This window comes from Nymphaea colorata, chromosome 9, assembly GCF_008831285.2.
Source record: "Nymphaea colorata isolate Beijing-Zhang1983 chromosome 9, ASM883128v2, whole genome shotgun sequence".
In the NCBI taxonomy this organism is placed as follows: Eukaryota; Viridiplantae; Streptophyta; class Magnoliopsida; order Nymphaeales; family Nymphaeaceae; genus Nymphaea; species Nymphaea colorata.
In genome coordinates this window covers 22,855,030-22,879,110 of record NC_045146.1, presented here as the reverse complement: position 1 = coordinate 22,879,110, position 24,081 = coordinate 22,855,030, and the positions used below count along the sequence as shown (strand labels likewise).

Below are 24,081 nucleotides of genomic sequence, written 5' to 3'. Positions count from 1 at the left end.
AGTCTGCCTACGCTAAGAGAAGCCTCCATTCACGGCACCCACTGCGTGCAGCCAAAACCAAGTCAATGATCGGATACAGACATCTTGGAACCATCTCACCACCATCCGTCCACTCCCCGGAACTCCCGTTCAAACTTGACCACCGTCATTCGGACTCCTGAAGTAAGAAACGGAGGGGAGGCAAGAAGACGATCCAACTTCAACAAGCAACCGAGAAGAGCACACGTCTACACGGGAGATGTGTCCAGAGTCTCACCGTTGAGTCCATTCTTCACGCCACCAGAAGGGACCTCAGTAGATATGAACACGTAGGAATGACGGAGACGTCTTCTTCCCTGATACAGAAGGAAAACATGGCATCGAAAATTTGGGTAGCATCCAGCCTGCCTGCGTCTGCATCGCAATTGACAAAGAAACAGGCGTGATTAATCTGTCACCACGATTCATCAACCCATTTCCTCAACCTCCAAGCAGTCATACCAGCCAATTCCAGAGGTTGGCTAGCCACTTCTGAAGTCTCTTTCATGGCAAGGAAAACGAAAAAGGAGCCTCCATAATGTTTTTGGATCCGTCGGCTCTGCTGATCTTAGAAACTCATGTTGAACACTCCATTTTCTAATTGCCCTTGTTATGTCGAATCACCAGGTTAACACTCCGTCTGCCTCCCGTTGACCTCCTCTTGAAGCAGCTTAAATTTCTGATAGAGACCTGATTTAATCATAATTAAGCTTGCTTTTATTCACTTGCTTGATATTCAAGTGAGAAAAAGTGGTTAGTTCCACCTATTTTTATAATTGTTATCAGACAAGGCAAAGCTCTTGTCACTCTTTTCTTTTTGGCCTATTTTTTTATATAAAAAAAACATTTCTTTTCTTTAAACTAAACCAGTACCTCTGCCTCGTTTAATAAAACAAGAAAAAAAAAACACTTAATTTTTCTGATAAATCGAACATGGCAAACTTTTGCTAGAAAACAATTTGTCTAGAGAAAGTTTGCTATGCAAGATTTATTGGTGTTGAAGGATCATTTTACTTAGACAAGTCTTTGAAGCTTGCTTGAGCGCAAGCACCTAAGTTCAGTCTTCTGCTTTTCCCACAAGCTGATTCAAGGACTAGCAGAGCAAATTGTATCGTTCTTCGATTTTGAATTAGTAACAACAAAAGGATTTGGATTAACGCGAGAGGTACAGGAGTCCGGCGGCGACTCACCAGCTACATGTATCTTCCAGCCTGATCTAACCAGAACCTGTCCAACCCAACTTGCCAACCCAAAAAAGGGTTGTCTGAGTTGAAAGAGGTCGATCTACATATTCTAGCGTCATCTCACAAGAATCTGTAACCAGGAAAGGGTGTTTGAGTTGGAAGAGGCGAATACGTTCATAGCGTCGGATGCTTATTTTTTGCTGCAAATGACTGTAGAATATCATTATATCAGAGGCCGGGATTGAGATTAATGATGGTTTTCCCTTATTATTCAATAACAGCAGCAGCAACAACCACTATAGTGAACAACAGTAACCAATTAACCCATGTTGCCAACTTCATGGAACCAATTTTACATAGATATTTTGCAATATATTTACAACCTAAACTATTCTTCTGTTTTCAACCACGATAACCAATTAATTTCATGCTATGCTTCTTCCCCAAAAATAAATCTTTACATTTAACTGCATGACCTCTGGCTTCCTTCCCTCCTGCAGAAACTGGCAGACACATATGATCTTCTCGAGTCCCTCTCTCTTGCACCATGATTTCATTTGGAACAAGTGGAGCTAGGCAGCAGAGTCGAACAGCTTGGCAGGGTGAATTCTTTCCCCTCTCAAGCTTGCTGCTGCAACTCCTGGATCTCCCCAGATTCAATGATGTCTTGAGGCCATGGGATCAGGCATGAGGAAGGGAAGCAGCATGCGCAGGGTTTGCCGCATCTTCTTGGTCTCCTTGTGATGTCCACCCTTGGCCAATCTTCAGGGAGACCGCCTTCAACCTTCTGGTAGTCTCTGCCCTGCACCCCAAAAGAGACATTAGCACTCTCAAGGCCCAACAGGTAAAAAGGAGGACGATTAGAACAGGGCAGAATACATGAAAGAGAAATATTAAGTGAATTAAGTACCTCTGCAGCATTCTTGAGCGGACCCCAGCATTCCACACGGTTGAACTCCTTTAGATTCGAATGGAAATAGACCCAAACTAGAGCTTCCTCCAATTCTGGATGCTTGCTGAAAAGGTTACCATCCCCATGAACAACAGCTTTTAGAACCTGTTGAAGCATGTGAAATATTGTTAGAGACATCATTGATCAATAAGGAAACCGATAAAAGAGATGTCCTGTAATGAATAATTCTACAAGTAAACAAAAATTCATTCACGTCTTACCAAAGGAAGCTCCTTGCAGAATATATAAAATCTCAAGTTAGCTATGAAATCCAACAGAAGATGGCCTCCGCTAATATGACAGTGTACATGGAGAGACATTTTTCCTTGCATCTTCTTCCACTCTGCTACCACCTCATCTCTCTGTAATTTGTTATACCATCCTTGCAACTAAAACCAGAAACTCATTAATACATATACATGTGAAGAAAAGGAAACTTCCACATTCTACGCCAAGCAGAGCTGCCACGCTTTCTTTGTTTGTTATTACCTGTGCTCTGTTAATAGTTTGAGACACGGCAAGGGTGAGTTTAGCTGTGATATCACTGTGCGTAATTGTATATGCACGTGGAAGGTTCCCTGGGTGCTTCTCTTCATCCACCCCCAAGAACAGAACCCTTAACTTCGATGCTTCAAATATGGAAGGTCCAAACAATCTCGCAGTCTGAAAATACGAACCAACGACAATCAAATTTCTGTGAAGAACGATTCCGGACAACAGATCAAAAGTACCAAGAATCATTTTTCAATTAAAATCAATAAGAAATCGTGTGCTTTAAATCAAACGAAGATCGTCACCCACCGCAAAGCTAGCGCTCTTCCCTTTCTTGGCAGGCCTAGAGAGGAACAAGAACGATTTTTGCGGTCTTAATTGAGATGAGTACTGAGGACTGTAGGTGGTGATGGGTACAACAGCCATGGAAGCCATGGATGTGTAGCACCACAAAGAGAAGATAGATGGTAGGATACGAGAAACACTGACTGAGCGGATCCCAATCTTCCTGGAAGAAAAAGAACAGGGCCGGTGGCTGGTGTAAGAGGAAGAAAAGAGAGAAACGCAACGGGAAGAGTCGTTTCCTACCAGCAACTACCAACTTTGGCTGATATATAGCGTACAAGTTATGAATTGCTTCTTCAGCACACACTCTCTCTCTAACAATGAAATTTAATATGCTTACATGCCGCTTTAATCTGAGAAGGACGTTTTAACAACAGTTACGGAAAAGAAAAAAACTTGCACTCTGTAGTCTGTATCAAGAGGATCGGAAGCATGGCTTTTGTTTTGCTCCTTTCATTTGGCAAAGCGGAATTTTACTTTTTAAGGAAGACATGCTCCATGCGTGTGAGAGACGAAATGAATCAAATGGAACACGCCTTGGAATTTTCGCCGACTATGGTCCCTCGTGAGGAGTTGGTTGAATAGTGAAGGACAATGATCGCCATCTTGGCTGAGTGAACTAAATCTGACTTCCGGAAAAAGCATCATAAGAGAGAGAGAGAGAGGTCTCGGATGATCATAATTGACTTGCATAATCTAACCTAAATATGATCTAATCCCTCAATTGAATGCTCAACTTTGTTTTTGCATCTCACTTTTCGAAGCAATTCGGATACTCACTTGCTTCTTAATTGAATGTTTACTCACTCTTGAATCGGATCCATTGACATGGCTAGACTTTTTCTGGAGTTGGAGATGTCAAAAGAGTAAAAAGGTAGGTGGGGGCCTTTGATTTCTTCCACACGCATGATTTATCTTGATTCTGAAGCGAACTTTTCATTCTTCTCCTTCAAAGGGTTTATGATGCGGTTGAAAAATGTACTTGCACGATTTGCTGTTTCCATTGTCTCGACAAAAATAGTACTTCTGCTCATTAATTATTGATTAATGGGGGGATGGGACAGAAGGAGAAGAACAAAGGAGACGTGGATGTAAACCCTTCAACAGATCCAGTTGTATCACTTTCACCCACCATGATCCTTTCCTTTTTTTAGCTTTAACTTTAAAAGACTAAACATTGCAAAAAATGGTTTAAGTACCTCACTGACATGACATGGGGTATTGTCCTATCAACCTGTATCACTCTCATTTTTTATTTTATGAGTATAAAATTATTTAAAATATTCAATTAATGTAAAAATAAAGAAAATACAACTATGATCTTGTACCCAATATGGAGAAATAATGTCGCGTTAGATAACATATAAGCCGTGACTAAGTGTGGGCAACGGGTCATGTACTTGATTGGTAATTGAGTACTTAGTTTTTTATGAGACGGTTTTGAGCTGGTTATTTGACACCTACAAGGACTGAGGTTGACTGGCGTGGGCAATGGCCCACACGAGCCCACATGTAGCTCTGCTACTGTCCATATAAGATAATAATGATGGAAATGTGGTCTTCAATTGTTAATGTGGTCAATACTGATTAATGACAAATAATTGGCATTTATTAAGATGTATTAAGTTCGCATATACTGCGCCCCTTGCCATGCTTTAGTAAGCAGTACAAAAGGACAGTGATAATGTGCTTGTGTAGAATGAAGATGCACAATTTTCAACTTCAAAAGCCTGTCTAGTAAAAGGAAGATCGACTATTGGTGTTTTCGAAAATGCTAAACTTTGGCCATGTGAATTGAGATAATGGTGCAAAACATGAGGGAGATTTAATCTCATTGCGTTCCAAGAAAGAAAGGTGAAATGAGATCGTCCAAGAATTGCCAATGGGTTGGATATTTACCGGTACCCAATTTTAATGCCAGTTATATGTTCATTAGGGAAACTCAGTAATAATAATGAAAGTGATAGATACCCCGAAAAGGCCGAATTCTTTCTATTTCAAGATCCACGACTACTTGGGGACTTAACTGAGGAGTGGTATAATAATGAAATACGATCAATTTAACGTAAGATTTCCTCACAAAATATCTTGTATTTTGCATATCTGAGGCTGATGTATGATTTGGCAATATCTGTTCAGTAGAAAGATCGATATCGATAATTAACAAATCCTTGGATGTGACATTACATATCCATTCTAGATCTAAATCTGAACCCTTTACACCCTATTTTATGAGAAATCGAGGGCGCATCTTATTTTGGTGGATGCTTTCACAAATCGTTGGGTGCTCATTATAGATTATCTTCACAGATGAAAGGCTTCGTAGATTTGGCTTTTTTCACCTTGCCTCCAAATGTTGCATGAAGAGGACGGATGTAGGGGAAGGGAAATCATGCACAAAAGGAGGACTGTGATAGCCATTGCTCTGTATGAGGTGTGTGGTCTATTTGCAAGCAACATTTTGCTCAAAATTCAATGGAAGATGGTAAGTAGATGAGCTATTGAGATTCGGCTCACCTGGGAGTTTTGGGTGTGGGACTCAGTATTCAGGCAGGATGGTATCAAAAATTTTTCATTGCTATAGTTTCAAAATTTTAACAGGAGACGAAATATTAAAAAAAAACCAATCCTTTTATGTAAGTTAAACTAAAAAATTTTAAATGTATATATAGATTTTTTGAATTTTCAAAAATTTGATAGGGTGGCTGTGCATTTCCAAATCTTGGTTTCATTCAGTCAGCAATGTATGGAGTAACCTCATTCACTTTAAGTTCAGTTCTGTGGCTCCTAAACTGGCTACTCTTCTCAGTTCGAGGCTTTATCAATTGGGCTTTTAAAGATGGGAACTGGCTTCCTCTATCGTATACTTTTGAGGGCTGTGATTTCCCTTGTTTTTGGCTTTGAGTGGGTGTTTTGGAGGAATTTTGCGTTTCCATATACATTTCGTGTTTTTCCAGTTATCAGGACCTCATTCTTTTTTGTATTTAATGTTTTTTTGTCAATAAAATTGATGACCCCCTCCGTTTCCACTTTGAGATTCCATTGTTTTCCACTTTCCAGATCCAAACCATAGGATCGCAAAACCAGTACTATCATATAATACAATATTTAGACAACATAAATGCAGCGCTGCAGTGTCGTTCCATATTTTTTGCCTTGATAAGATAAACCTACACACTGAAAAGTCATGGTATCACTGCCACCCTATGTTACTAGCTATTTATCAGGGCATATGTATGTAGGCTGCCTTTGCCTCACCCTTAGGTAGATCTATAAGCTTGAAAAAAAGGTCAAAATCGCTATCATATGTTGCAAAATGAATGTTAAAATATGTAGCCCGTATCTATCATCATTTGAGAACAGGCAAAAGATATACATACATATATATATATATATATATGATCATCTTGGCCATTGACCCCTCCAAGATATATAGCTGACTCAAAAAAAATTAGTGAAAAAGAGTTACTATATGCTAGATTATTAAATTATTAAATTTTCCTTTTTCTGCCTTGATTTGGTCTCAATTTTTCATGTTAAAAATATCAATAGCTAAGATGATTCTTTACAGATTATACACGTAAGCGTTGTATACCTACCAATCATATTAAAAATATTAATTACAAAAAAAAATGTTGATGTATACTAGATGTTGTCAGATAATTAAAATCACTAAATTGGCAGTAGCCACAATTTATAATGGATTTAGTGATGATTTATGGTCTTTCTAGTATTTTTTTTTTTTTTAGGTTTAACAGTCTAGCGCACTGCAGCATCGACTTTTCCTATATAAATATATTCATGCACACATAGTTAAAAAGGAATTGAATAATTGAACTCAAATCAGGGACATTGATATGTGGATGAGAATTCTTGGCACCCGATAAATGTGACAATTAATTAGAATAGACCAGGCAGGAGTGATGCGACCTATCAGTTTATCGGACACCTAACTTATTTGTTATATTGTGCTTTCGACAGGTCGAATTTTAAAATGTGCAACTAAACTAAATTGTGAGAAATCTAGGTGGGGTAACCTTAGCTATTTATTATTGTTGAGAGCAGATCTCCACCAGTGCCGAATCACGTTTTTGAAAGTTTGCTCAAATATTGACAAGCTTCATAATCAAACATCTGCTAATAAGTTCTTTCTTCTTCTTCTTCTTCTTTTTATCTTCTCTTTAAAACTCCTAACACAGTTTTAATCATTCAATCGTAAAGAAAAAGTGTTTATAATCTTCATCCACTCTTTGGTTGTTGACGATCTTCCATAAAGTACTTCAGTGACAATATATGTAAATGATACAATAAAATGTACATAAATAATGCGTAATATATGTAAATTTTTCAGATCTTATGAAATAATTATAGTTCTCTTCGGAAAATCACAGTGAAAAAAGCAGCCGACCGCCCTCTTCGATAAAGATTTGTCTTCTTTGGGTAATTGGTATCTTCACAGTTCACACTGTATATGGATGCATGAAAGTTGAACTGGTTATTATCTAGAAACCAGTTAATTAAGCACTTCCATGTTTTCTGGCAAATTCTGGAAGGGTGGGAGCGGGAAAAGGCCAGAGAATGGGCCTCTGCAGAATTTCCAGCATCTCCATCACCGAGAAAGTTCCAAATAAGAAGGAAACACCTGCTTGCTGTCAAGCGTTCTATCTTTGGAATCCAATTTTATAATGAATGCAAGTTTTTCTTGAAGAAGAACTAAGGGAAAGGATCATCTTTTTAGCAATCTGCGCTTCAAGAAATTGCCCTTAATACGTCTGCAGCCATTTCTCACGATAGGAAGGTGGAATTATGAGGCCAGGTAATTGACAGTGTGCTGTAGGATTTTAAATTGCTGTTCTCTTTTGTTCTGTTTCTAAAACGAGTACCTTTCTGAAATCAAGATGAAGAAACTTGGTCACAGAAAAAATGCAAGAACTGGGAAAAATAAAAATAAGTGGGTACTGTTGATTAATTCCCGAGTTAATATTGCCAATAAATTTGACAGTTGCCTTCAATAATACAGCAGCTGGCAATACTACATATCAATCAACATTAAATTACATTGAAAAGTTATTGGTGCTTTGAAATTTGAAAAACATCACGTTTTTTAATTATTTCTCGAAGTTCCAAACAATATAAGATCACGTCCTGAGAAGGAGATCGCAATCAAGGGTTGAATCAGTACTCAGGTGCATCTCTAATGGCGTATTCAGTCTGGTTTGGCATTAATCGCAAGTTCATATTCTGCTTTCGCCTGGTGAATAGAGATTATCAATCATGGACGGCCAATTTGCATTCTGTAATCAATTTTAAATTGCCATCTTCTCACAATTAGGAAGCTTAAATTGTTGATATATGCTCTCAGAATGCTTGCATTCGTGAGCAGTATGGGAAATGCATAGACATGATTGAGCGCCATGATCACGAACTACTCGAATTGCTCAGGAGCTTCTATCATCTGCAATCTGCAATAAATGGCAATACGATACACATACTGTGTGTGCTTATAAATTGGCAGATGCTTATGATTATAATCAGTAGTATCAACAGAAACTCAATTTGAAACACAGCTACAATTTTAATATTGGATCTAATTTTTCTAGTGAACGAAAGAGCTGGGGGTCTCCATGGCTGTAAAATATACAGAAAAAACCAGAACAGGTGCCTGTAAACGCGCACCTCTAATTCGGCTGCCAAAGTTCCAAAATATTTACAGATCTTAGTGATTTCTCTCCTAACTCAAAAAAATATTATGATCAAGTACACGCTAATTAGGCCGTGGGGACGGCGTTTTCTCACTTGGACCCATGTAGACGTATGGGTCCATGGTGACAGACTGTTCTTGTGGCATATTTTATTCGTCATTAGCTTCACTGGACTCGTCGTATTCACCAACTATGCGGTTATTCCGTGGTACAAATTAGGAAGGGGAATATCCATAAAGGACTTCAAAAGAATGCTTCGAAATTTCAAATTTTTGAAAGTTTTACGCAATTATTGAATCATTTCCATTGCAGATTTGGCATCCTGTTCAGTTTCACAAGGAAATAAATAAACCTTTTATTATTTTCGGTGAGCTTGTAGGAGGAACATCATTTTATATTGGTGTGTGTGTGTGATTTCATTGTTTGTAAGCTTTAGGAAGAACATATGTGATAATGATTATTTCATATATGTGCATATGTGTGTGATTATCCTAATTAATTGTTCTTTGTTTAAGTTACCATTTTGTTAAGGGGCCGTTTGGCAGCAAAGATACTCAATGAGTATCACATCAATCTAACTCAAAAATTGAAACAGATTCATGGTACACTCTTTGAAGATTGGTAAATTCATGGGACAATCACATAACGTTCATGTCATCAAGAATATATATACCATTCGAATCATTGTTACTTTACAATTATATGGAGATCCAGATCCATCATCTTGAGTCACTTACCATCCAGTTTATATATGGACCCAACTATTGCAGTTGTGAATGTATATCAAGTTACCTAAACGATATCTAATCAGATCAGTACCTAAATCTATACTGGATAACTAGCTAAGAATTGGTCGACGGAAGTGATAGTTATTTTGGGATGGATCAAGTTAGAAATCAGTCATCCCACTTCCAATTTCAGATTAATCTGCATCAAGTTGCCGAACAAGTATTTTTTGTGGGGTGGGTTCTTTCCAGATTTGGACAAATGATTTGGATCCAGATTCGAGTAACCAAAGCAGCGTTCTCTTTCCTGAACGTTTCAGACCAACTGTTTAATCTGAAACCTTGTCTCCACTTGGATCAAGCTTTGGAGTCCAAACAAGACCCGATCCATATATGTATATATGTATAAGTTAATTTGCCCTAACAAGCACGTTGGTGGTTAAAACATTTCCATCTATGGGTCTGGGATCCAGGTATTTCCCTTTTTATAACTTAAATGAGATGAGTATTTAATTTTTAACTATTTGAGAAATGAGGACCGATTCAAATGATGATATAAGAACAGGAGCCCCCATTTCCATATTATTCACAGACTGAACTGATGGTTGAGTTGCATGAATCAGCTGAAGGGTGATGGGCCAACCTGCCTTTTTGCAAGCTATGAAAAGGGGAAAAGAATTTAAGGAGAGAGAGAGAGAGAGATGGGGGAGAAATTAAATGAATGAAATGGACATCCTCCATATTCATGGTACTAAGGTACACCATGTGATGATGATACACTTTTTTACACCATGAGTGAAACTCATTCAAGTGGGGAAGTTAAAAACTTGAAAACAAAAGAAAGAAAGAAAGAAAGAAAGGGGAGAGAGAGGGAGACCATTGAATGAGTCGTCTTCGTGGGTGTTAAAATGGCATCTCTTTCCTTTTCCTTGTGTGCAGAGTAGTCGGCAGAGGACAGTCAGTCTTACCAACTCTCCCTCGACACCATGGGACTTTAATTTTGAAAAGGAGTGAAAGGGAAAAGGGGAGTTGGATTACAGGAAAACTCCATCAAAATCCAGAAAGCCGTTAATATGCGCCCCCAACACTTGCAGAAACACACGCTCCTCCCACGTAAGAAGACTGCAGCCAAAAGTGAATGATTCCAAACACACCCGAGATTACCAAACTAACCATCTTTCCTGCTCCCTCTCCTTCATCTCTTCTGCTTTGTATACTTGGTTATGGCTCCCACACATAGAGAGAGACTGACTCGAGATTACCAAACTAACCATCTTTCCTGCTCCCTCTCCTTCATCTCTTTGCTTCTCGATACTTGGTCATGGCTCCCACACACACATATAAAGAGAGACAGACCCGAGATTACCAAACTAACTATCTTTCCTGCTCCCTCTCCTTCATCTCTTCTGCTTCTCTATACTTGGTCATGGCTCCCCTACACATACAGAGAGACAGACGAACCCGAGATAACCAAACTAACCATCTTTCCTGCTCCCTCTCCTTCATCTCTTCTGCTTCTCTATACTTGGTCATGGCTCCCACACACACACACACATAGAGAGAGACGGACCCGAGATTACCAAACTAATCATCTTTCCTGCTCCCTCTCTTTCATCTCTTTTGCTTCTGTATACTTGGTCATGGCTCCCACACACACACACATAGAGAAAGACTACCCGAGATTACCAAACTAACCATCTTTCTTGCTTCCTCTCCTTCATCTCTTTTGCTTCCATACACATACATAGAGACAGACGGACCCGAGATTACCAAACTAACCTTCTTTCCTGCTCCCTCTCCTTCATCTCTTTGCTTCTCTATACTTGGTCATTCCTGCTCCCTCTCCTTCATCTTTTTGCTTCTCTATACTTGGTCAAGGCTTCAAGAAAGAGACCTTAATATTTTTTCTATATCAATATCAGTGATAGTAGTGGTATACCTTTCAATTTAGGTATTGCATCCTACCACTTATGATTGATGCAAATATATAGTGTTCATGGAAATCGAAATGGTGACGTGCCTGCTTCTTCAAATGGCATAAGTCTAACATGTTGAAAATTGAAATCACTAGAATAATGTATTGAAATCACTAGAATGATGTGCAGGTATTTGAGTTTCAAAAAGTTGTAAACAAAATTCATGTTTTACACTTGGGTTTACTCTACACAAAGCAGAAGCATGAACTTTGGACGAGTGCAAACTTTAGATTTTGAGTTCTAGTCCTAAGAAACGAGGAGAACCAAGTATGCAATCTTATCAATAAGATCTGCTTTCCTTTAGATCATTCGACTCACTTGAATTTAAGATTAAAGGTGGTATGAGATTTTGGGGTCTTAACATCTCAAAGATTTCAAATCCTTGAATTTCAACAAGGCTGTGAAATCTTGTGTTTGAAAAAGATAACATAAATCTTGTGTTTGAGACTCATAAATTTGAGGCACTATAGAAATCTTAATTCTGTGTGTAATGAATTGACCCATTTTCACGGTTTTAGTTCTAATCTCAAAAAGAACTAAAAACGAGAACAACCAACCATTTAACATTTTTTTATAAATCGTTTAAGATTATTTAAAATATTAAACAAAAAAAAATAGAACTAAACTTTTCAAAGTAGAGTGTTGTTGGGAGGGAAATGGAACGTTCAATCGGTGTTAATACAGGGTGGTTTGGTAATTTACAAAGTTTGAAAGCTCGCTGTGGTGGCATTTGAACATGGAGCTTCACGTAATTTCTCTCATCTCCCACTTTATGAGAGAGAGAGAGAGAGAGAGCATGGGCTCTCACTCTTAGGCACGGCCTCTTTATGCACCACCACATGACCCGCAGGTTATCCGACACCAAAAGATTTTAGAGCCACTTTTTAATGCCCTCCATTAGGCAGCACCGATGGAATCATTCGCATCAATCTCAATATTTAATGGCAGTGATGTTCTTTATAAATTCAGCAACCCCCCCTAACTTTAACATTGAGATCAGCAGAATCATGGGTTATTAAAATATTAATCACCAAAATGAATCATATAATAATGATGATGATCAGAAAACATGAAGTTGGTTCGAATTTTTGTAAACAGGATTGCATAATGTGCCCCAACAAACCAAGTCCCGGGGCCGCCGACCGCACCCAACTGAACCCAGACGAGACAACCCAACTTAGGGGGTCAAGCCAAGTGAGTTCGAATAGAGAGTGTGTCGAGCCTTGTCGTGGTTAGTAAGAGATGGCAGTAAGAATATCACCTAAAGATGTCACTTCATTTTGGTTTAGGAATGACTTGTGAAAACTCTATAAAGTCGATAGAGCGCCTCTTGCTAGCTACACAAAAACAAAAGGAAGCCGGTGGGACACCATGAGTTTAAAATCAAGCTTACATGTTCGTAAAATTGGAACGGATCAATGTGTCCTAAGTTTGGTGGGAACCACCTTGGCACTCAGGGACAAGCATGGTCATGTGCATACCTTTACTACAAGGTCATTTCTAAGTAGAAAAAAGTTTTAAATAATTGGTAATCTTTAAACAATTTACCTGAACCGGCCAGGAACTTATTTTTTGACATTAAAAGGAAGATTTAATATAATAAATGTTTTTTTTTTCTTTTTTATGATGGTCAATTTAGGCTAACCGACTGAACCAAGCTGATGAACCCAGTGGATAGGTAGGGTCCACTGGGCTCGTTCTGGGTCTGTGGGACCCAGAGTAGAGATAAGGGCATCTAGGGCCATCGAGAAAGGGGCAACCCCTTGTTTCAAGTACCGATGTTCCCTCCTCTTTTTTTTTTTTTTTCTCTCACGCTCACTTCTACCGGCGTTAAAAAGATATGCTATAAATGTTCTTTATTCAACACTTCCCTCCTCGTTTCAAATCGTCTCTCTCGATCGACGAGGCCTACAAATCGAAAGGGAAAAACCAAAAAAAAAAAAATATTAGCAATCTCATCCCCCTCCACATCTTCTCCTCCACCTTCTGCAATCTCTCCCTCGTCGGCAACGGAGTTTGAGAGGAGGGGGAGGGAATGGGGTGGAGCAGGTCTATGAGGAAAGAGAGAGGGGCGAGTGGTGGCGTCGTCGCCGGCTGCATGAGTGGCATGCTTCAGCTCTTCGATTTCCGGCAAGAAATCGCCGTAGACACCACAACTAGCAGTAGTTCTCAGCCCGCAGCTCGTCCCCCGCCAGAAGATGGCCTCTGCTGCACGGGTATGGATGTGGCTCTCCTCCTTCCTCCCCACCTCATCTCTTTATGCTGGTAGTCTTCCTTTTCGTGGACCCGTAATGAGAATCCGTGGACATTGTTGCAGGCTTTGAGGCGCCTAGGAACAGTCTTGAAATCCTACCTACTGCCGGTCGTGTTGTTGCATTTGAGAAGCAACAACGTCGCCAAGATGATGACGATGAAGAAATTCCTGTAAGCCTCATGTTGGCGTGTCCGTTTTAGAAAGCACGCGTCCCTGCAGTTGTTTCTGTTGTTTTGTTGTGTTTCATCTCTTTTGATTGTTAGTATTTTATATGTTTGCTTGCTTATGGAATGTAGACATGAGTTTTCAAATTGTGAGGTGGAAATTTCAAATGGGATGTTCCAAACAGTGTCTTTTCTTATCCCTTTTTGTTTTCCATTTCTTTACTGTGTCCTGATTGCTATCATTATATCGGTATTATTGTCTTCTTGCCTGTTTCTGACAATATTATGTTTTTCTGAGAAATACCTGTTCTTTCTTCTGCAGATGGCGTTTGAGATTTTCACAAGACCGACGGCTTCCAAAGATTCGACTAGTCCGAATCCGAAATGTAAGAGCCCGAGCGTCGTTGCACGTTTGATGGGGATCGAGATTTTGCCAGATGAAGTTGAAAAGGAAGCAGGAGGAGGAGGAGGAGGTGGTGGTGGTGTCCTGGAAGGAGACGATTCCTCCGGCCTCAATTCCATCGGCAAGGACCGCACAAGCACCATTAAGAAGCTCTCGCATCCCAGAGAAATGAAGCTCAAGGAGCTGAATCGCGAGCTGAGGCATCTCGAGAAGAGATGTGAGAACATAATTCGGCAGGACCGGATACTGACGCTCTCCCGGTCGTTACCGGAGAGCCCACGGATCTCGTCGGCCCGGCGGTCGGACGCCGAGCACAGACTCTCCCTTCAGATACAGAAGGAAAACGTGCCTCCCTTCGCCAACATCGGTTACGCCGACGGCGTTCCCTTGGCCTCTTCACCGTCGTCGTCAACGTCATCCTTCTCTCTGAGAAATCTAGATACAAAGAGAGCGACTTTGGTTTCAAATGCTGGCAGACCAACCAGTCCTCGATTGGTGCCATCCTCAAATTCACCTCGACTCGCGAAGACAACAAAGGAAGAGACCAGGCACTCATCTACATCGCCATGCTCGCCCAGGCTCAGACTCAGAGGCCAAGAGGAATGCACCAACAAGGTCAGACCAAGGCCAGAGAACCAGACCGCTGCGAGCTCACCTAAGAACAACTCGCAGAAGGCCGTCACTAGGCTTGGCACCACGCCGGCACAGGCGATGGAGCCCAAACCAAGAGCCACCAAGTCAGGGCCTAGGCTCGGCGCCTCAGCAAAGGGTAAGCCCAGGTTCGAGGTCTCAGCGGTGAAGGGGAACAAGGGTGGCGTCGCAAGGACAGCAAAGAAGGACCGGAGCCCACCAAAGATAAGAGAGAGCTACGTTCGGGTCCTAGACATCAAGTCCGGCACCCCAAAGAAGGGGCAGAAGCCAATCTGTGATCACCTTCTCAAGGCCCATTCCGTTATCCCTACAACCAAGGCTTCCTCAAGGATACTTCTCCGTACCCCTGTCTCTGGGGTCGCCCCCCCTCCGGTATCTGTGACCTCGTTCTCCTTCTCTTTCTCTTTTAATTATTCTCTCTCAGAATACTACTACTGTGCTCATGAATTTAATCACCATATACTTGTTTTTACTTTCATGTTTAGTAATAATTTTCTGTGCTTTGCATAATGATTTTAAAGGCAAAGATTGAATGAGCAAATTGGTTTGTTTATTTTTCGACAGCCATCTCGGCAATCGTCTGCAGCAGCTTTGGATGCTTCCGTTTTGGATAGACCCACCAGCACCAGTCTGCAACTTGCTCCTGCATTGCCCAAAAGGCCACGGCTCAACTCCCTCTGTTCTTCTTCTTCACTGCCCATATCCATCCATGACACCATGCCATCATCTTCTCCGTCGTCGGCACCGGCAGGCGACAAAGGAAGCGTGGTAAAGGATACCATGTTCGTGTATGAGTACATTAAGAACATATTTGAGTTAATGGGAGTAAGAAGCAACACCAAGGTCTCCTTCATTAATTGGTACTCCCCATCTCACCCTTTGGATCCCGCCATCCTCATCAAACTAGATGCCTGGCCCTACCATCATGGTCGTCCCGGCCAAGGTGGTGGAGGCCATCATCATGGGATCACCATGCCCGACACTAGGAGCAGCAGGAAGCTAGTGTTCCAACTGGTGGACGAGATGCTGAGAGAGCGGCTGAGGCCCCACCTCTGCATGAGGCCATGGATGATGTTGATGATGATGGGGCAGGGACCATGCACGACGGCCGTGACCGGCAAGCAGCTGCTCGACGAAGTGTGGACGGAGACGCGATGCTTCCCGTCCGCGGACTGCAAGATCCTGCAGGACATCGACGGGCTGGTCGCCAACGACGTCAACTCCGGCCACTTCTCCTCCCCGATCAACGACGCCGACGCCGAGTCGGTCTCCGAGTCGATACTCTTCCGTATCGGTCAGGACATCGCCGATTCGCTCGTCGGCGAGACCGTCGTCGACCTCCTCTCTCTCTAGAACACGGCGCCTTTCTTCTTGGTCAGGGACGCCCATGCCCGCTGCCCCCCCGGACGGCCCGTGCTCTTCTGTCCGCTTTCTCTCCATACAGTTCCCTCTCAGTCTGATCCCTTCAGCCCCCATGGCAGTACTTCTCCCTCCACATCGGCATTCAAAGCTTTCTCTCCCTATAACGTGGAGCCAAGTTTCCCACGCTTGGCATGTGGCCATTTCTACTTCTCCCTAGCGGGGCACTGGGAGTCGAGATTTTCTCTCTCTAAAACCAGGGCCATGGTCCCCTTCTCCCTCGCTCCTTCTGGGAACTCGAAACAGTGTGGCCAGTCTCTCTTTCTCTCTCTAGGCCATCTCTCTCTTCCTCCCTCCCGAGGTGGAAGGAAGGGGATGATGGTGGGGGCATGTGCAGTGGATTCTTCGGTGGATGACGTCACCTGCGCGTTCGTACAGAAGCCGGAGGAAGGAGGGGACGGCCTCGGAATGACGAGGTCTGGCCCCGTCGGGGAGATAAAAGAGTCACGTGAGCAGCTTCCGCCTGCGTCGCCGACCACATGGAAACCGCTTTACAAAGCAGAGAGAACCCGATGGATACTCTGCGTAAACGGCCTTCGTGCTTCCAAAAAAACTTCAGAAATGAGGAAGACGACCATGGCGGATGATCGTTCGGCCCCAAGCGCATCTTCGCATTTATCTCCGTCTTCTATTCTTTTTATTTTTGCTGTAGAATCCTTTTCCCACCACCACCAAACACACCAAAATCGAAATAACCAGCCCCGCTCATGAACGGGCTTCTTTTGTAAATACGATTACTTCTTTTATAAGATATTAGATCCTTTTTCTTGCATTGAATTTTTCCACATATTACGATGAATTTGTCTTACAATAATTTGTCCCATCGTCCTAGACGTCGGTTTATGTTGATGATGTCACTAAGGCGTGAGAGAGAGAGAGAGAGAGTATGCGTGTGAATTATCAAAGATAAATAGATATTTTTTTGCTGTTGCATTTTTTTAATAAGTTGGTGCTTCATGTATGATCATGACAATACCATTTACCTAGGACAGCCTAAACAATAAATGTAAATTAGTGTGTTTGTCGTTGCCAAAATATAGTTAAATTTGTTATGTTTTCCTTCACCTATATTTGGTCTTATATGCTGTGAAAGAACCATGGTGATCCGCTCTCTACTAAGATCAAAGCGAAAAGTGCTTCGATTCTTTGGGATATCTTCCCTTTGCTCATTACTTGTTACCAATTTTTTAGCTTGAGAAGGACTAAACAGCTTAATGAACCTCCATCCCAAGCAGTAAACCTCAATTGAGCTCTGGCTCGCCGTGCCTTACAAAGGACAAGGCCATGGAAAGGTTTAATAAGGCGCAGTGTGGCAGCGGTATAACTTCATCCGTTACTATCATTGTTCTTCCACTGAAATAGACCTTCAATGTTGATAATTAATTATTTATATGTCACAAAAATGAGTAAAATCCTGCTGGATGCGACTAGAGATCTGAGCCGACAAGGAAAATTAATGAGCCAATTGAATGGTCATGAATTCGATCTATGACTTCCCTAAAGCAGCTCGATTTCAAAAATTTTACATTGTTTTTTCCCCTTTGTCGTTGGGAAGGAAGACGCTTTATCTCGACTGTTTTTCGGCTTACAGGCGACAGGTTCAATCATGGTGCAAGTAATTACTCTATCAATAAAAATAGTTGTACTTGTAGTAAAAATAACAACAATTCAAGACTCTGGAGTATTTTCTTGGTTTGTGCGATATGGTAACAATAAATTTCTGAATCGGACCACCTTCAATGATCAGCTGAACCGAATCGCATTAGAAATTTGTTTTCAATCGGTTTAACTTCAAGAAGAATTTTCATGAAATGTTACACCTAACTGGCTGATTTAACCCCAGATTTGGTTAATTCAAGAGAGAATAAATCAGTTAATTCATGGCATCTAAGCGGCGATTCAAGGCCGTTCAGATCAATTTCAATGACTGGTGGATACTGTGATGAATTGATGCACAGAGAGGACAGATTGCGTCATCTACAATGATGCTCTCTTTCTCTTTCTCTCTCGCAGAATCGCCATGGATTTCATTTCGTCATTCCTGCGACACCACCAGAAACTTTTTACCCACTGAACAAAGAGCACATGATGATTACCTCCTTCTTTGTCCCTGAACGAAAAGCACGTAATGATGGCCTCCCCCTTTCCCTCTGTCTCTCTTATTTTACAAACTGCAGAGAAGCTGGTTAGTCATCATTTCATGGTGAAAGCCTGATTTCTGTTATTTCACAGCTCTTCTCACACATTTATTTGATTGGTAGTTTCCAAAAGTTTCAAATCTTTTCCCTCATTGTTTAATCCCTTCGCCCATACCCTGTTATTCTCCAGATTGCAGACAGGATATCACGTCATTCCAATACTTTCAATTCACTATAAACAGACAGAACATAGGCTTCTGTTATCTTCAGGTGCTCCCTGTTCTTCTCCTGACTTGTGATCAATTCCAAATCCAGCAGAACATATCCCACCGTTTTCTGGTCAAATGGAAAATGATGGTTTCCCTCCCAAATTTTACGGTGACGCTTGCGTGATGGCCGCGCTGCTAACTTTTTTACGCACAACGACGAGAACATCCTTCTTATCAGGCTGAAACATGTGGCAGGAAGCTATACTTTCTGAAAATTTTGAACTCCTTTTATCATATTTTACCATCTTGATCTGTTACCATGGCTGGACACGCCAATCTTCTCTGTTGATTCAAATATTTAAAACTTCTATTACACAGGAGCAAGGGCCCTTCTGCTCTTCAAATCTATATGCATAACATGTATAGACAATTATATATTATATATATATATGGTTCTGCCATGGGTCATCATCTACCCTCTTTGCTACAGACAATAAGGAGGTCCCTCTCCAGCAGTCTGTCCCTGAGTCTTTACATGTGGAGGAAGAAAGCTGATGGTACAGTTCAGATCTGATGAAGTCCTTTGTGCTCGGCTTCCTTGTTAATTACAATTTACAAGGCTTCTGTGGATTGGATCCCCTTGGCTTGGGCATCAATCTGATTCATGACCCACTCTGGTAAAGTTGAAATTGGATTTTGATTCTTACTTTAATGCACATTCAGTCAAGGGGTGTCAACAGTTTGAGATCCAATACCTGGCCTGGTAGGGGTCAGATCCAGATAACACAATTGAGACTGAGATGAGGCAATTCAAGCGTGTTCGCAATTATCTAAACACTAGGCCATCATGGGCGACCTACAGTAGAGAGGCATCGCACCGGGCTACGTGATACCGGGCTAGGACGGCCTATTGGCTCACCCAGTGGCAAGGTAGGCCAAAGCAGGCGTTCACCTGGCTCATTTATTTCCAGGCCATGTCGGGGTTTCGGTAGTAGCGGAGCTACATGTGGGCTGGTGTGGGCCATTGCCCATGCCAGCCAACACCAGTCCTTCAAAACTTTACCAGAGTGCCCACACTAGACTCATATGGATGCCTCATGAGCACCCAACTCACTAAGGTAAGCGCTCCTTTGATAAAATTTTCTCACTCCGTCACTGGGTTTCAGCAGGCTTGAGGCTGGACCCTGTGTTCTGCGTAGATTGGTGTCATGGAAACAGAGGTCTCTTCGAAGACATCGGATAAAATTGGAATGATACATAGAACATTTAGATGGGCGCTTAAGCGAGGATGACACCCATGGAAAGATGGACCTGCCTTAATCTATGAACATTGGAATTCCAATGGGGAATAAAATACCTGGCTAGCCTGGGAGAAGAAAGTTTTAGGGTTTTAATTTCATCATTATGCTAATGTAGAATCATAGGTGCTTCTTGAATTGCACACCTAGCACCTGGTAGTCATTTCAAATATCCAAGCCCGACCCATTGCCCCTGGTTTAAAATCCTAACGATTTGAGAGTCATTAAATCAAATATTTTCTCAATACAAAAAAAGATAAAATAAGGATTTCGAGTATGGATATTAGGTGTGACCAAGCTCCTTAGCTTGAAATCATACATTTTACTATAGTAGATATTTTGTCACATCAAATCCACGGATTTCAAATCTGAAGCAATCAAACACCATGGTAGATTAAAAACTGAGAAAACACGCTTATCGCTTATCTGATACATGATGAACAAGAAACTGCACCCACTGATATTAGGTGAGATAGAAACAGACAACCCCAATTAAGATCTTTTTGGCAGGAAGCTCCTTTTGCTTAATGGCAAAATTTCTGGGGTCTGATGGACAGTGTGTGTGTGGGTGTCCTTGGGAGGGGCAGATGGTCATCCCCCTCACATGTGCATAGCAAAGGACACAATCTGCCAAGGAACCCCACCTCCTCTTTTGTCTTCTCTCCCCCAGCCTCTAATATTCACAAGTTGCCTAACAAAAGCACATGACAGTCCTGCTGCCTGGTTGATATATGACACTCCCCTCTGGGAAAAAAAAGACTATTTTGTTATGCTTTTTTCAAACTCAGGGCTGTCAATCGTGAAAGGACAGAGCACGTAAATGAAGGCTCTCTTTTTTCTTTTACTGCATAAGATCTTCTCAAGGTGAAAAGTAATTCCTCTTTCTTTCTGGTTTTCTCTTCTTTCCATTTTCAAACAGGATCCCAACAGAAGCTCTGCCAGAGATTTGCATGAAATTGATGTTCTGCACACTACAGGTTGTTCACTTATATGTAAATAAGTCAACTGTTAACCGAGTGCTGCTTGGCCGTGGGTTGATTCAGTAATGTGTGGCATATATAAGATTCATTGACATGAAGGATATTATACGCTCATTGCAATAGGCCTAGACATGATGGGCAGGCATTTGCTCGATCTGATTCTCATGAATCCTACCGTTTGCAAAGTAAAGGTTAAGTATAATTCTGTATCCTGAATACATCCATGCGTTTTTACTACTGCCCCTAACAGGGTGCAGGTCGGGGCCTTCATTCAAACTCGTCTTGGGAAGGGGAAAAGAAGAAGAAGAAGAACTAAATATACCAGAAAGCGTTAAAAAAAAATTAACCTTTTGATTGTTTTGGAAGAAATGAATTTTGGGGAAATCTCAAGTACAAGTGATATCCAATGGTACTGCACTAAGGCCAAAGGACTGGAGGTCATGTGCATGACTCTCTCCTGCTAATAGCCCATACGAGGCCACCGAAATATTACATGCATCTGTGACGTGCCCCGGCAATAACTGAGAATAGCAGTCGATGGTACGCATATTTTGCAACCGCATTCTTGGTACACAACTGACATGATGAAAGCGATGGGTGTAAATATTCTGAATGTAACTGCAACTCACAAAAGAACCATGATGTAATTTTTTTTTTTATGTTCAAATCGGTTGAGGGCCTGACCGGGGACCACATGGCCGGCGGGAATAACAAACATGGGTACGGCAGGTGAAGAAATCGCCGGACATAAAAAGTGGCCGAAGACAAGTCTCAAAAGGTTTAGCATAGTTGATCAGGCAGGTGGCTGATAAGAGCTTGTTTGATTTAGCCCCCATGTTAACCTTCTGCATAAGCCAAAGCAAATTAATATAAGGCTTTGAGGCAGGCATAATAATCTTGAGCTTTTAGGACACCAGACAAGGGACAAAAATAAGCCAAGCAGTGACGGAGGCACATATGGTCTGGTTTGAGCAGTTGCCCACATCATGCCACATAAATTTTTGAATATTTCTGCTCCTTAAAAGCTTTTGATATGAACTGCCCCTTAAAAGATTTTGATGTATTAATAGTGCCCCTCAACTAAAAATCTCTCGTTGTACTACTGTTCTGAAGTGTAACTTTAACTTTATGACTTTCTTGCAGAATGCCGGCACATGTATAAATACGCACATGCACAAACATATGGTGCATGTGGATACATCATGCTTTGAAATGGAAAAAGTCCAATGGAAATGTAAACTGAGGTGTTAACACACAGTTAAGGAGCCATTGGTTCTCAAGCTGGTTACACACGTAGTCCTTGTTTATCTGATTTCATGTGTCATTTTAATAATGACAAAAAATACTCATGATTAATAAAAAAGAGAAAAATACGCATGATTAATATAAAAAGAAATTCTTTGTAAAAACAAAAAGAATTCATGATAAAAAGAAACTCTTTGTACAAACAAAAACAAAACGCAAAAGGAATATTTAGGGGTTCGTTAAAGGTAAGATTTGTTAATCTTTATATACATATTGTAACATACCTCTTTTAGCAGTAAAAAAATATTTTCATTTTTTTGCCCCACTCGAACTGTCATCTCATAAACATTATCTCATATACATCCGTCCATTATTTCATTATCTCATAAATATTTTGTTATCTCATAAACATTATCTCGTACTTATATTTGGCGTCATCTCATACATCGTCTGCTACCTCATTGTCTTATAAATCTTTTGTTATCTCATAAACATTATCTCATACTTATTTTTAGTGTTATCTCATACATCTATTTATCCATTATCACACTATCTCATAAATCTTTTGTTATCTCATAAATATTATCTTATATTTATTTGTTATTTCATACTGATTTGTTATCTCACCCACATGCATATGCAATGTTTGAACATGAAAATATGAAAATAAATGTGTATATTGATAGTATGGTCCACATCCAACATACGCTCATTATCTACACAAAACGACATGCAAAACTCGATCTCAACCTCATCCATGTGCTTGGTGGAGTAAGGCTTTTTTGAGCTTAAGGGAACTCCACTATAGAGCATTTTATTGTGGAGGAAGCAACAGTAGGTACGCCATGTTAAGCCATTCAACGAGGTTTTCCAACCAAAAAGAAAAACCTCAAGTGGGGAGGGCTGTCAGCAAGTATTCATCCAGCAATAGGAGTAACTCAACTAGGCTAATTTGTTAAACCTTGATTATATTATGGTAATCTCCTTTGAAGATGAAAACATGTAGATCTCATTCCTGAACTTGGTGAGACATTATAGTATTTCGAATCTTCTCCTTAGCGGTCAACCTAAGCGCAAAATATTAAACAACTCGTGCCCGTTACGTCAAAAAAAGGTTAAACTAGATGGATTTGTGCAAGCCAAACAAAAAAAATATATATATGTTTTTCTTGTTTCTCTCTCTATCTCTCTCTCATACACACAATATAATAGATATCAGTAAATGCCAGATTGACACAAGATGACATTTTTTGATGAGTTGCAGAAAATAGGTGGTCATAAATCTAGGCTAGAACTTTCGAATTTTAATAATGGAGACGGTGTTGTCCTACTGTTAAGATGGTCTTTTCAATTATATAAGAATTGGTCTGGAAAAGAAATGAAGACTGTGTCTAACTCTCCTCCTCCCCAAAAAAAATGTAAAAAAAAAAAGAGGGACAGACATCTTTCTCACTGGTGGCCCCTACAGTACAAGGTAAAAAGTATCTCTCTGCAACTTGCTATAGACAACCATACACCATATTTCTAAATTGATCATCTGAAGTAAATGAGCTTTTGAGCTGAGCTTGGAAGATGCAATATTCAAAAATTTAAACTTGTCAGCTAGTAAGAAGGATTTACCCAGTGAGTTGCAATAGCCCTCTTCCTTCTCAAAAGCTTCATTATTAAGGGGGTCCCTCCATGTGTTCCCAACCACAGGACAAGCCTGTGCTGCCAGTAAGATATTGGCATACGAAGATTATGCTCCAAGGAAAAAAATTTGGGTCCGGCAGCAGATTCCTCCATCAGTCATGCACTCAGAACCTTCATCTGATTAAGGGCACTATGAGACACACTCTGGCCCCACCAAGAGTTAGTGCACTTATACATTCATATAGGCGGGAAATTTGGCATACAAATAGACTTCAAATTGAGTGCAGATAAGTT

General features: G+C 40.9%; 2 protein-coding genes across 2 annotated transcripts; one reads left to right on the top strand and one right to left on the bottom strand.

Annotated features, from left to right (window-relative positions):
* Window positions 1-1,443: 1,443 nt before the first annotated feature.
* Window positions 1,444-3,247, bottom strand: LOC116260051 (protein STAY-GREEN homolog, chloroplastic-like). Its single transcript, XM_031638128.2, has 5 exons — window positions 2,956-3,247; window positions 2,644-2,817; window positions 2,376-2,543; window positions 2,113-2,259; window positions 1,444-2,004 (listed from the first exon to the last, which is right to left on the bottom strand). The coding sequence occupies exons 1-5, from the start codon at window positions 3,079-3,081 to the stop codon at window positions 1,822-1,824; spliced, it is 798 nt and encodes a 265-aa protein (XP_031493988.1). The 5' UTR covers window positions 3,082-3,247; the 3' UTR covers window positions 1,444-1,821.
* A 10,007-nt stretch (window positions 3,248-13,254) lies between these two features.
* Window positions 13,255-17,057, top strand: LOC116259886 (uncharacterized). The gene is made up of 4 exons (XM_031637867.2): window positions 13,255-13,610; window positions 13,712-13,818; window positions 14,135-15,238; window positions 15,431-17,057. Exons 1-4 carry the CDS (start codon window positions 13,430-13,432, stop codon window positions 16,217-16,219), a joined length of 2,181 nt encoding a protein of 726 aa, XP_031493727.1. The 5' UTR covers window positions 13,255-13,429; the 3' UTR covers window positions 16,220-17,057.
* Window positions 17,058-24,081: the final 7,024 nt, after the last annotated feature.

Bases quoted from the DNA above. Each gene is read 5' to 3' on its own strand.
- LOC116259886 (XM_031637867.2), top strand. From the start codon at position 13,430: ATGGGGTGGAGCAGGTCTATGAGGAAAGAGAGAGGGGCGAGTGGTGGC. The intron at 13,611-13,711 runs GTATGGATGTGG...ACATTGTTGCAG, and splicing joins AGATGGCCTCTGCTGCACGG to GCTTTGAGGCGCCTAGGAAC. The intron at 15,239-15,430 runs GTATCTGTGACC...ATTTTTCGACAG, and splicing joins CTGGGGTCGCCCCCCCTCCG to CCATCTCGGCAATCGTCTGC.
- LOC116260051 (XM_031638128.2), bottom strand. From the start codon at position 3,081: ATGGCTTCCATGGCTGTTGTACCCATCACCACCTACAGTCCTCAGTAC. The intron at 2,260-2,375 runs GTAAGACGTGAA...ATGCTTCAACAG, and splicing joins TCTGCAAGGAGCTTCCTTTG to GTTCTAAAAGCTGTTGTTCA. The intron at 2,005-2,112 runs GTACTTAATTCA...TTTGGGGTGCAG, and splicing joins CGCTCAAGAATGCTGCAGAG to GGCAGAGACTACCAGAAGGT.